The 13,299-nt window shown below is 37.8% G+C and overlaps 1 protein-coding gene across 3 annotated transcripts in view; it reads left to right on the top strand.

The window, feature by feature from the left end:
- Window positions 1–13,299, top strand: part of USP24 (ubiquitin specific peptidase 24) — a 71,057-nt gene that overhangs the window by 15,804 nt on the left and 41,954 nt on the right. For all 3 annotated transcript variants that reach the window (XM_067301300.1, XM_067301299.1, XM_067301298.1), the window contains exons 5-15: window positions 321–443; window positions 1,367–1,402; window positions 1,991–2,056; window positions 3,509–3,574; window positions 4,821–4,895; window positions 5,710–5,868; window positions 7,102–7,216; window positions 7,706–7,809; window positions 12,071–12,178; window positions 12,619–12,714; window positions 12,810–12,971. In XM_067301300.1, the coding sequence (XP_067157401.1) occupies window positions 321–443; window positions 1,367–1,402; window positions 1,991–2,056; window positions 3,509–3,574; window positions 4,821–4,895; window positions 5,710–5,868; window positions 7,102–7,216; window positions 7,706–7,809; window positions 12,071–12,178; window positions 12,619–12,714; window positions 12,810–12,971 (1,110 nt within the window). The remainder of the gene's footprint in view (window positions 1–320; window positions 444–1,366; window positions 1,403–1,990; window positions 2,057–3,508; window positions 3,575–4,820; window positions 4,896–5,709; window positions 5,869–7,101; window positions 7,217–7,705; window positions 7,810–12,070; window positions 12,179–12,618; window positions 12,715–12,809; window positions 12,972–13,299) is intronic.

Below are 13,299 nucleotides of genomic sequence, written 5' to 3'. Positions count from 1 at the left end.
AACTAGGTCTTTTAAAAATATTTCACATCTATCACTTCTGTTCATTTTCTGAAATCTGGTACTTTGAGTTCATCTTCCCCTTTACATGAATTTCTGGATCACATGGATATTGTCTATACAGAATTATATCTTCAGAGTGCTTTATACAGTGAGAATTGAGAGGCAGGAGAATGGATCATCTGTCAAACTGTTTATTTTTTGCTAGAACTTTAGCTGTCAACCAGAGGAATGTTCAAGTGAAAAAGTCAAATATTATCATGGTAAGTTTTGAGACTGTGGCATAAGCCATACTTTTCATTACCATGGACTTTTCTTTCAAGGCATTTAACCCTGACAATGAATATCACTTCAAGAATCGAATGAAGGTATGCCAGAGAAATTGGGCAGAAGTCTTCGGGGAGGGGAACATGCATGCTGTCTCGCCCATATCCACTTTTCAGAAGGTGAGTGTGGCCATGCCCTAAAGCTTATTTTTAGGGCAGGTGTGTGCTTCAGAAAAGATTTTTTTGGATATTAAGCGTTTATGACTCAGGAAAGCTTAAATTTGTCATCCAGAGTTACAGTGAATAGATCTTGAGTGTATGTTAATCTTTAGAAATGAATTTTCTTTGTTCTCTGAAATTGTTCTCTCCATTTTCTGTTGGAGACTAGATTTATAAATCGGTGTATTTTCTGTCTAAAATACCACAACAATCAGACAGGTAGATCTGTTGCATCTCAGGACTGCATCTGTTTTGCTGTTGAGTATGAAATGACCAAGATAGTTCCAAGTGTATAAGTATCCACTGGCTGTACTGACTTTTGTTAATAGCTCTAGTAGAAAATTCATGCTTTTCTGATGCCCACGGATAAGATAGGATATCTTCAACTTAAACACACTGGCAAGGAGCTGTTTTTGAGGTTTGCACTGCCTTGTCACGTTTGTTCCAGATGGGTGGGTTTAAAAAAGGAGCTATACTGTTGTTGGTGTCTCCTTCGAGAAACAAGTTGTGGCCGTAGAAACAAAGTTCTGTGTCTGCTGCTTTGGGACAGACTTTTCAGAAATGTTACACGCTGCTAATGTGCTATAAATATAGTTGCTTGTGAGTCAGCAGCCACCATGAGAACTGTTGCCACTGCACATGGTCAGCAATGTTAAGCAGAGTCCAAAAAAGGATGATGCTAATGAGAACCTCCCAGAGCTCCAGCTGCACATTTTGTAGAGGAGTTGTTGTAAACACATTGCTGTTTTCTTTGAAATAGTAGTGCGTGCTTTTAGGGTGTGGGTTAATGAGCTTGAACGCATCTGTCCAAATTTCCATTTCAGAAGACAAAAGCTTAGCGTTGCTATTGCAGCTACTAATTTGTTAATGTTTTAATTGTTCAGGAACCTCACGGGTGGCTGGTGGATCTGGTAAACAGGGTAGGTAAATATATACGAAGCAGAATTGTTGCCTGAATTCATTGCTCTTGAGAGGTGATTTCCTTTCTCACCTCTCCCCTTGTTTTTCCCTGTCTTTCCTTAGACAGTGACAACCACAGGAAGTAGTTTGTTTTTAATCCTGCTCCCTACATATAAGGAAAGGGCCTTGCTAAATCCATTTTTTGGGGTTGCTGCCTTCTCCCTTGATCACCTTTACACTAATGAGATAGCTAGCACTAAAGGAAGTCCAGAGCTCAGTTTAGGCTGCACTGATGTTCCTCAGTGAAATGTGCCAGGCCACTCAGCTGCCACTTTATGTGGATCTAACTTTCTTCCCCATACCCATTTTTACCAGAGACAGAGTTTCTAGCTTGATGTTCGAATTAGTACCCAAGTATAATGCATTGCATTCCCTAGTGTGCCCCTGAATTCTCATGAAAATACAAAGCTTGTGTTGAATGTGGTGCTCTACAGTAAAGGATACTTGCTGGCAGCCCAGGAACTCTTAAGGAAATACGTGATGTAAAAGCATATTTAAAAGATGAAATACTGCAGTTCACTGATGTAATGCTGATTCTTTTATTTCAGTTTGCAGAGTTGGGTGGATTTTCAGCAATTCAGTCAAAACTCAATTCAGAAGATATTGAACTTGGGGTAAGTTCATCTTCTGTCACCTGATTTTCTCCCCTTCTGTAATAATCTTCGTGAAGACTCAGTAGTGTCGCTTTTGACAGTGCTCTTAACTTTTGCTTTGGTACCAGAGCAATACCCCCCCAGAAAGCTGGAGAAGTGGTGTCAGACTGGAAGTGAGATGAAGCTGTGCATAGGAGTCGTGACTAAGGAGCTTTTGAGACTTTACAGAAGAGAGGAGGAGTTAGTGTACCTTTCTGGCTGACGTTCAGTCTTCCAGTTTGATGTAAATCAGTATAGTGTCACTGTATATTCTCCAGTATGTCCCTGTTTTTTTGTTTACTCTAGCTGTAGCTGCATTTAGCTGTAAGCAAAGTAATTTCTAGCACTTTGAAAAAAGTGTGGAATTGTTTAGGAAAAAAATTCTTAGGTAGCCAGATACTGTTTAATCCTAAGCAGCTTTTCAAGAGCTGTGTTAAAAACTGACTAGTTTAAGCTAATTTTTGATGGCAAAGCATATCTTGTTTTTAGCCTCCTAACCTATATTCAGGAGACTTCTCATTTTCTTTCAAGTTTTGGAGAACAAGAAGGTTAAAGAAAAGCCATGTCACTTAGGATCAGTCCCTAATCTGTTTGTTTTCAATGAACTGCCATTTGGAGAGAATTCAACCTCTTTTGTTACAGTGTATTGATATTTGCCACTTTATGAGAGAGACGTTCATATGTGAGCATGATAGAATAAGGAAGCTCAATTTAAATCTTGATACTGTAATAGAAACTTTGACTTTACTTAATGACTAATAACTTCTTGCTTAGGAGGAAAGTTTTGTTCAGCATCACTTAACTTAGGCTTTTGATTGCGGTGATGCACACTCAGTTTTATAATCCTTTACCTTTTATGAGGAGGAAGCCGATTTTGGTATGCTGTATTGGCGAACGAATGTCTTCAAACTCTTAATAGCCTGAAAATAGATATCACTTGAAGATGGTGGACTGAAGAAATCTTGACACTTACATGACATTTACAAACACTTCCTCGTGCTTAATGCTTCAGGAAAGAAATTCACTGTATAACTTTTCACCTAAGTCTTGCATTCGCACTTGTCAGTGCTGTAGGGAGCAGCCCAAATGCGATGTGTCCTTTTTTGTCTCTTTACTTCTGTGGCTAAAACTTGATTAGACTGTGAGATTTAACAGAATGGTGAAAGGCCTGAGACTAGTGAAAACTGAGAAGGCACTTTTTCTTTCAAGCAAAAATATATGGTACATAGTGTGTGCCATAGAGTAAACCTCTTTCCTGGACCATGCCTTGTTGTCAAGGAGTTGCACGCCAGAATCAATTTGTAACAGGTCACTGGAAATTATGATGTGAGATGCATAACATTTATTCACCTGCATTTGCCTTCTAAGGTATAGATCACTAGCTCTGAAAAGACCTCTTATCTCCCCCTAAAAAATTTGCTGTATTTCTTTCAGGCGATCTCTGCGTTAGTTCAGCCATTTGGAGTTTGTGCAGAATATCTCAACTCTTCCGTAGTACAGGTAAAATGCCTTTATTATAAATGCTTTTCAGCAAATAGCAAAGCCTTGAAACACGTGGTTGTAGTAATTTGCTGAGATTTAGATGGGGCTTTCTGTGTTCTCAGACAGCATGATATTAGAAAGGCAACTACATAGGACCTGTTCTTTTTGTCCTAGGAATTTGAAAAATCAAACAAAGGACTGAAAATTGATTTAAAACTGTGGTAATGTGAAACTGGTGACTAATCTTAAAAGCCTTCAAAACTCATGTTGCATAAAGCACATGAATCATTTTGAGTATGCCTGTTTTGGATGAATGTCCAGCTTCCGTTTTGGGGTTGAATTCAAAGCTTGCTGTTTGCGAGGCAGAGCACACAGCTTCTTACAAGGTACAGTTAACAGCCAGTAGGCTCAATTCTTGAAATTGAGCAAGGCCGTGTGAAACACTGCATCAAGGAAAGAAGCTTTCACTTACTGATTTAGGAACCAAACGCAGAAGGGGACCGAAAGTACCGTGTGTTGCCCAACCAGAAGTTAATCACCACTGAACAAACAGATGGGTTGTTGATTGGATATTTTAAGAAGGTAGAAAATTGCAGTGTAATTTCTTGGCGTATTCTGAGGGTGACGGATAGAGGGCTTGGACAATGTTCAGGTTCATTTTCTAAGCACAAATATCTTTAGTCTCTTATTTATAACTACAAGAGGGAGAAGTTATGCCACTGCCATTAGTAAGCTTTATCAGTATAAAGCATGTGAGAAAAGAATCTAGCTTGGTGGATGAATTTTGTTTCTAACTTTCTGGCTGAGATCTAGCACATGGTTCTGAGAGTTTTCACCAGAAAAATTCTGGTACAGGAAAAAATATCCGATGATCTATATATACATGCAGATGTGCTCATGGCTGTCTATCTACACTTGCCTACAAAAACTACTAAGTGACTGGAAGTCTGTATTTGAAGAGGAAATAGGTAAGAAGCCACTGGAAGCCAAAGGGCCATATATGTCTAATAACTAATGCATTTTGAAAGGTCATTTCTTTTGGCCTGTATTGCAGTGGTCTGAAGTTGGCTTCTTACACTAATTGCGTCTTTTTCTGGACATACCTGGCAGAATAGTTCATATATTTGTATGCGTTGCTTTATGTCTAAGATAATTGGGAGCTTTAACCTAAGTATTTCGTTCTACTGCAGCCAGATCATTTGAATAATGTAATTGATTTCAGGAAGCATAAAATGATTGTCTTGCTTTTTCTTGCATTCTTTAGCCCATGCTGGATCCAGTCATTCACAAAATGATTAAATATGTACAGAATGTAGAAGAGAAGGACCTGAAAGATAAGGTAATGTTGGATGTATTGTATACTTAGGAAGAACTTACTGTATGTCTTGGAAGTACTGGCAATATAGACCAGAAAATATCTTCCTTTTCACTGACATAAATACAGTCTGTTCTGAATTATGACTGAATGACATAGCACAAAATATTGAAGAGTAGCTACCCTGCATTTACTGGATTCCATATTAAATTCTCTTCAGTAGATATCTGATGTTATATGACCCTTTTTAAAATACTTTCCCACGGTAATTATCAAATACCTTTTTGTAGGTCCGCTTCTGTAGTGTGCTGAATGCCCACTTCTCTAGTTGACCTGAAGATGCTTGATATCTGGCAGTTCTTATAACTTGTGTGCATTGTGTTGATTCTAGTAAGTTTAAAACTGCTTTTGTAGATACAACTGCTGCATTATTTGTTTTTTTCTAAGAATTTGGTAGTTGTTGATACAATTTCCATGCAGCTTGTGACTACCTCCTGCATTATATCAAATTTAGTGTTCAGTTCTAATAAAGAGTCAAAACTAGAAAATTTACTTAGGCTTAGAAATATGTACTGGAAAGTATGCAGTGGCTGTGTATCTGCAGAGGAGCAATTTAGTGTACTGAATTTATAGCAAGAGACTCTACCTTAACCAGAGGTTTTATTGCCTAATGGTTTCTAAGTGTAGAATTATTACTTTCAGATATCCCTAGTACTGCGTTTTATAACTTAAGCGGTCTGCATCGGTTCACTAAATCTACTCTGTGTGAATCACTGAAGTCTGCAGCATAATAGCAAAAATAGTAATGCCTCTGTCCTTTTTTTGCTGTTTTAAACAGAGACTAGTCAGTATCCCTGAGCTCTTGTCTGGTATCAAACTGCTGTGTATGCGCTTCCAACCTGATTTGGTAACCGCAGTAGATGATTTACGGCTGGACATTCTATTGCGCATGTTAAAATCGCCTCACTTCAGTGCAAAAATGAATTCCCTCAAAGAAGTAAGTTTGCTTTTTGTGTGTGTGTCGGGGTGTGTGCATCTGAGATGGGCTGTTAATAAATCATCAAAACCATAACCTTAAAAACAAGGGGGCACAATGTTTCCTAACAAACTGTATTGCCTTAGCAAGCACTCAGTCCTAATAAATACAGTAGGAAGTTAAGATGACAGTTGTTTGTAATATTAGTAACCAGTGGAAGGACTGTGGCCTTCCAATTAGAAAACACCCAAATATAATGTAAAGCTTTTTTAAAAACTGCAATTTCAGATTCATTTATAAGCAGTAGCCTATGCTATTCATGAGAATTCACTTCAAGATCACTTTGAAAAATCAGGGCATCCTATAAGGTATCCCTTTTTTCTCTTTCTCCTCCCATGGGGAAAAAAATATTTCATGAGATTTAATGCTGCATTGGTGTTCTCAGTTAAGTTGCATCAGATTATCACATCACACTATGTAATTGCTTTTCTTTACTGTTGTATGTGGATGTTGTAGTAGCACTTAGGAGCCTTAGTTTATGGATCAGGACTCTTTGTGCTAGGCTCTTCAAAGCAGAAGAAAACAGTTTCTCTTTCATGGGAGTACAAATTGTTTGCTTGGTTGCTCATTCATCTCTTCCTTCTGGAACTTGTACGACTTAATAATGCATCAAAAAGTGCCTTTTTTAGCATGCAGAGGTGTAAGCTATTTTTGAGTCTCTCTGGGGATTTTTTGCTTCTCTATTTAAGGAAAAACTGAGATGTTAAACCTCATTGCTGTTTGGTTCTTAGTCATAAAAGTTGGGTATCCTTGGTGAAGTTATAAAAGTGCAGCTTTTGAAGGCTTTGGCAGAAATGTACTTTCTCCAGCTTTCTCCCTAGAGAAAGGAGCTTGTATCAGTTCCATATTGGATAAAAATAGGGCACTAATTTGACTGTCACAGGCAGAAGCCGGACATAACCCACTTCTGGTATATCTAAAGAAATTTGCAGCACAGTTAGGCCATATTTTCTATGTCAGAGTGGGATTAAGAATCTGCTGCATCAGAGACTGATGCCAAGAAAGTGTTTCTGGTTAGGAATTTGCCTTTGAACAACTTATTCTTTCAAAAGCAAAAAACCCTCCTGTGCTTGAAAGGACTCAAATTTAAGCTTCATAGTAAGCATTGAATAGATTTCTTGAATGGATTGCAATGTTTGTGTGCATAATGTATGTAGGAAGCATCATAAGAATTTCATGTTTTGCAATTCCTAGGTAACCAAACTAATAGAAGACAGCACTGTATCAAAATCTGTGAAGAATGCAATAGATACGGACAGATTACTGAACTGGCTAGTAGAAAATTCTGTCCTGTCGATTGCTCTAGAAGGTAAGCAATTCCATAAAGACTTTTGGCATGTGCTTTGAATATCTTAAATTTAAAAAGTTGGTCTGTGCTTTTCAATATATTTTTTAATGGAACACTATTAACAAAGAAGTTCAAGGTTTTCTCACCATCAAAATAGAGTAAGAAAAACCCTGCAATTACTGTTACTAACATGCAGATGTTCAGATGTCTTCTGCTCTGTGCTTTTTATTCTGTTTATCTATCTGTATTGTTGGCCCCTAGAAAAGAGTTCTTTTTCCAAACGGTAAGATCATACAGTGTAAAGTACTGTCAGATGAATAAACTAAAACAAGCTGAAAGTTAAGCTCTTTCTTTCAACTGAGGGATTTGCCTGTAACAATAGATAAAGAACTTTCAAACGAAGATAGCTTTGTTCTTGTCCCTTTTAAAATAACTGGTTTATTATCATGTATTCAGTGTATTTAATACTGTTTTAAAATATTAATTCAGCTGCCTTTCCTTATTTCGTAGGTAATATAGACCAAGCGCAATACTGTGATCGTATAAAGGGAATTATTGAACTGCTGGGCAGTAAACTATCTTTAGATGAGCTCACTAAAATTTGGAGAATACAGGTAAGCTACTGAGATTAGGCAGATGCTTTAGGCCACGTTACAAAAATAAGTACCTTGTATTACCAAGTTCCTTAGCTGTTCATTTGTCTGCTGGATTGTATTTGCTTGCCTCATTCCCTGAGGGACAAATAATATATTGTTAATATGCTTCAATATCAGTGTAAATTCCCTTCAACTTCATTTTCATCTCCGTGAACGTTACACCTACCTCAAAGGCACAGCAGAATACTTTCTGGGCAAGAACTTCCTCACAAGAGTGTTGTCAACCAAGAATTCTATGCCATCCCAGAGCTAAACCTCTTAAAGAATCAGTGGAGCAAGAACTAGTGTTTTCAAGCTTTGGATAGTCTACTTGGACAATTTCATGCAATTTGAAATAACATTTGTTTGCAGGAAAGCAAAAAGAAATACAGATGCTGGTGCTGGAGTATGAGGTGTCTCAACTTTGCATTCAAAGGCTACATACCATTCTGCAGCTGAGGTGCTGAAGAAGACCCTACATCTCTTATTATGTTCCCTTCCTCTATTTTGATTTTTCTTCTCTGACATTGAAATGTAGAGCTTTTGATTAACACAAATTCTGGAATTCTAGGGTTGTATGGCTCTTCCTGACTTTCGAGGCTGTTAAAACAGACACAAAGAATATTTTCTCAGATTATTAGGTGCACCTGTTCCTTAACAGCCAGCATGCATATTCACAGGAACATACCAAGTTGTATCTACAGGAAGTTGATTGTAATCTCTTATATTTAAAGCCTCTTTATTATTAAAAATTAATTTTAATTGCTAAATTGTGATTTAAATTTATGTTGTGTATTGCTAACGTCCTAATAAAGAATGTATTCTTTTTGTTCCTAGTGGAGGTTTCTCTTCTGATGCAACAAGACATTGAGAAAATAGTGTAGTGGTGTGAATTCTTGTTTTATTGTATAGGCATCTCTCCTTTGCAAAGTGGAGGTGTTGAGATTTTTACAATATGTTAATGCAAAAAAGTCTTTCTCCTATTTCTTCCTTTACTATTTAAGATTAACTGTTCTGACAGTCTCTTGTAACACAGCTTAAATCTTATGGATGAAATTCAATTCTTTGCGACAGGTGTAAGGGAGCTGCAAAAATATTTGACTTGGAATAAGAGGTAGTCAGCCTGAAATAGGTAATGGAGAGATTGTCTAGACTAATGACCATGCTCTAAGGATATTAATTTTCCTGGCTGGAAGTGTAAATCTGAATGCAGCTTACACTGTGAGTTTAAAGAGAGTGGGCTCAAACTGCATGAATACCCACTTAACTTCCTGAAAATATATATTGCTGACTGACCAGTCTTTTTTTTTTTCACACTCACCTTATGTACATTCTGCTTAGCACTGTGTAGGAAAGGTGATCTGGATGCTTAATGCAAATGTCACCTGGACATTTTGAGGAGAAATTTAGTCTTCCAGTGCAGGAAACAGTTTATTTCCCTGTCCAAATATTGAAGGTTTGAGCTAAACTCTTTGGAGATTCTGTCCGATCTGTAGCATGTTTAGGCATGATAGCAAGTCTTGTGTGCTTAATAGAGCTGAAGCATGAGTCAAGCTCATTTTGTATGTATTCTTTGATAAAATGCAACTTCTTCCCCATCCTGACTGTTGTTGCCATGGTGCTCCCATCAGTGTGGGAGGAGGTTTTGTATTGCTCTCTCTTTTTAAAATTTAAAAAAAAAAAAAAAAAAGCCTTAGAGTGTCAGAGATGGAGCACTGCACACGTGAACTTAGTTAAGTAATGAAAATGGTGGTGTTTGTATTGCCTAGAAACTGGCCTGGAAATAGGAATAGGAATACTTAAAGGAGATCCCACCCTTATACTGGATAGTTTCACTTCCTACAAATTTGTCTCCTGTCCAACTCCAGAAATAGCCTTTTTGTGCATCAAGGTCTTTTCAAATCAAAGTGTTGAGGTGGGATTCAGTGCTAAATGAGTGTTACTGTCTGCGTAGAATTTGAGCAGTGTGATGGCTTTAAGAAATTGAATTTAACCTGATTATACGACATATGGAATTAGAAAAATAAAGAAGTTCCCTCTTTGAGAACCAGCATTGGTTCGCAATTCTTGTTTGTCTCTTCCAGGTACTTAGTGTTTGAAAAGAAAATTGGCTTGATGGGGAGATGCTGTTCTACAGAGTTCTTGTATTAGGAATATATTAAGGAACTCGCACATGCTGTACCAGACAGTATTTAAGTAAAATAGCTTGGGTCTTCAGTGACCTATTAGGTGCTGGCACAGTTACAACGCTATGCACCATTGCAGCATTTTGAAGCTACTGTAAGAATGATGCAGCTGGTTTCTGTCTCCTCCATTCTCTTTTCCTCTCACAGTCCTATAGAGAAGTTGCAAGTAGGAATAGCCTGAAGAGTAATATCTAAGACTTATCAAACTTCCCATCAAGGAAGCCCAAGTAAATACTTGCATTCCGCAGGATTTTGTCAGGAGAATTTCATGTAGGCTTTCTTCAGTTCCTGCTGGTTTGCTTTATAGTGGTCTGCTTTGTGATAGAAGTTTTTTCACTTTGGGGGATCTTTGGGATTTTTATGGTTCTTTGTGGCTGTTGCTTGAATACACTGTTATATTTGAATGATATTTCCATCCTTTGGATCGCTGTCTAATGTATTAGGATTAAAAATGTCTCTGCCATTGAGTCCTGTCTGCAGTTACTGAAAGCAGTTCTGTATACTCTAATTTGAGCAAATCCTTCTGATTTTTGCTATTTCATGATCATTTGGAAGGGAAACTTCCAGGATTACTGGAAGAAACATGGTGCTCAAGGGATGAAAGCAGACTGGCTAAGCTCCTAGGTGAACTTCTCTTTTCCAGGGGAAAATACAAAGAAGGTTATTAAGGCATAGAGTAAGAAAATATCATTATTGTCAGAATGGATATTTTAGCTGTTTTTTCTTTTTTGGCTTTAGTTAGTTGTGGGGCAGAGTACAAGTTAGGTTCAGCAGTGTTTAATTTATGAAATCTATGTCTCTAAGTTAATGTAAAAGTGACACTAACGTAGAACCGTATTTTGTCCTAGTAAAAGCAGAAGCCTAAAGGTCAAGCAAAATTTCCCCTCCTTCATTCTCTTCATGTCTTATGACTGTTAAGGTGCTTGTTCTTGTATGCATAAGATGAAATGTTAAGTTCCTGCTTTAGGCCTCTGTACTACAGCCGGTTCTGAACTAAGTGGAAGTGCTTGAGGTGGAGCTCTTTTCCCCAAGAGGTGGGAATGAACTGTTGGCAGACTGTTCCCTTCATGGGTCCTCAGTTCTGAACCCTAGACTTTGCTTCCCCTCCCTGAGCAATGATCAGATAGTTTGCTTGCTAGTGAATCAGTTGAGAGATTTGGCATGTGATACATGGGTTAGCATTTAATTACTGCAGTATTTAAAGAAATAAGTCATATTTTAGTGACTATCATGAAATCTGTGTAAGACCCAGAGTTTGTGTTTATGTGAGGGAGATGGTGATTTCTTGGGGTTATTCTGGAAGTACTAAGATCATGGCATTTATGTTTGTAAACAGAAATAATGCTTGGCTTTCAAGGATGGTCTTGGAAAATCTGTGTATGGTATAGAGAGGAAAACAAGCTATGGTGGTCAGCGTGGTAGGCTAGACGATTTCAGATAGCATCGTTAACTTCTTGTTGAAATATTACCATCGTCTTTTGTGTTTCAGGCTCATGAGCTGATAACAGTAAACCAAAAACTGTACATCTGAGTGCTGTGTATTTTTCATTCTACTTCTGAGTCTTCTACCACAATAACTTCTTCAGAACAATCCATTTTATTTTTTACAGTGCAGATTTCTTTCAGATGATTACATTCTTGCCTGTTTCCTTATTTAAAAGGGATATAATTGTATATCCCTGTTGTATATCCCTGAAGTAGTTGTATTTTACTCAGTGTTCTGCTAAGCTGGTTCACGTCTCTTCTAAATTATCAACGCAACACTTGCACAAAGCTAGCTGCTCTGCGGAAGGGGTGGCAGATCACTGTTTTGCTCCTTGCACTGGACATTGGCAGACTAGCTTGTTCTGTCATGCTTTAGAGTTACTTTTCAAGGCCTTCCTGCCAGTGGAATGAGGAGTAACGTCAGTTATTCTTATCTACTGTTGCTAACATGTCAGAAGCTGTTACTCTTTCTCATTAATAGGAATAGCAGGATAACACCCACATGAAGATTTTTCTCTACTTTCTTTGGGATAAAGACCTACCATCTTGTGTTTCCTTTCTCTTTTCAGTCAGGACAATCCTCCACTGTGATTGAAAACATACATACCATTATTGCTGCAGCTGCTGTGAAGTTCAGCTCTGATCAGCTGAATCATTTATTTGTTCTTATCCAAAAGGTAAGTTTTCACATGGATTTACATTTGTTAGGATGAGAATTGATGAGAAATACTTGTGCATCCACATCCTTTAGCTATAAAATAACACTTAATATACTGATTTGGTTTGGTTATGTTTTTAACCCAAATGGCTGGTCTGGTACTGTGCTGCTAATTGACTTAGATTTTAAGTGTGTTGTGTATTCAGTGCTAAGGTACTTAAAGGGAGATTTTTATGATTATATCTAATCTTTTATAGCACTTATTTGGAAAACAGTTGGGCAAATGAGCATTGCAACTCCCAGTAAAAAAAATGAGAAAATATGCATGGTGGAAACATAGTTTTTTGTATTTTGATTGTACAGTAAAACAATTGTAAATTATATTTCTCTGTACACTTGAGACTTAAGAGTGACAGTGCTTGCTGTTGTAATAGTGAATGTTATTTCTTTGCTGTACAGAGCTGGGAGACAGAGAGTGATAGAGTACGACAGAAGCTGTTGAGCTTGATAGGGCGCATTGGTCGAGAAGCTCGGGTGGAGACAACCACTGGAAAGGTATGTGAATGTGAAATAAAATCTTTTTTTTTCTAGGTAAAATGTAGGGTTACTTGTCTTTGCAGTGCTGACTGAGCTTACTTTTCTTCCTCTAGGTTCTGGAGGTGCTTTGGGAGCTGGCTCATCTTCCAACATTACCTTGTAGTCTTATTCAGCAGGCCTTAGAGGAACATCTGACAATCCTCAGCGATGCCTATGCAGTGAAAGAGGCAATCAAAAGGAGCTACATCATCAAATGCATAGAGGATATTAAGAGGGTTGGTTTGTTGTTTTATCTTTTTCAAAGTCACAAATTATCTAGTCTTGATGTTGCCCTTTTCTTTCAAGATGCACAAATTGCACGTCCCATCTGTAAGTTCTTACCTTGGGGAGTCCACGAGAGGGGTAGGCTATGTGTGAGCCAGTTTGTTGACCATGAGACTCATAGTAAGTCTCTTGCCTTTGTTTTAAACAAATTTTCAGCACAAGGAGTGATCAGTTTATGGGAAACTACCAGGATGGGCCCAAGGTTAGAATTTGCAAATGGAACCGCTATAAAGGTATGTCAGTATTTTAACTGTCCCTTTCATGTGAGAGCCTAGATTA

The sequence above is a fragment of the Apteryx mantelli genome, chromosome 8 (genome assembly GCF_036417845.1).
Source record: "Apteryx mantelli isolate bAptMan1 chromosome 8, bAptMan1.hap1, whole genome shotgun sequence".
Taxonomy (NCBI): domain Eukaryota; kingdom Metazoa; phylum Chordata; class Aves; order Apterygiformes; family Apterygidae; genus Apteryx; species Apteryx mantelli.
Note: the sequence above shows the minus strand (reverse complement) of the source record. Positions and strands in the feature narration are given on the sequence as shown.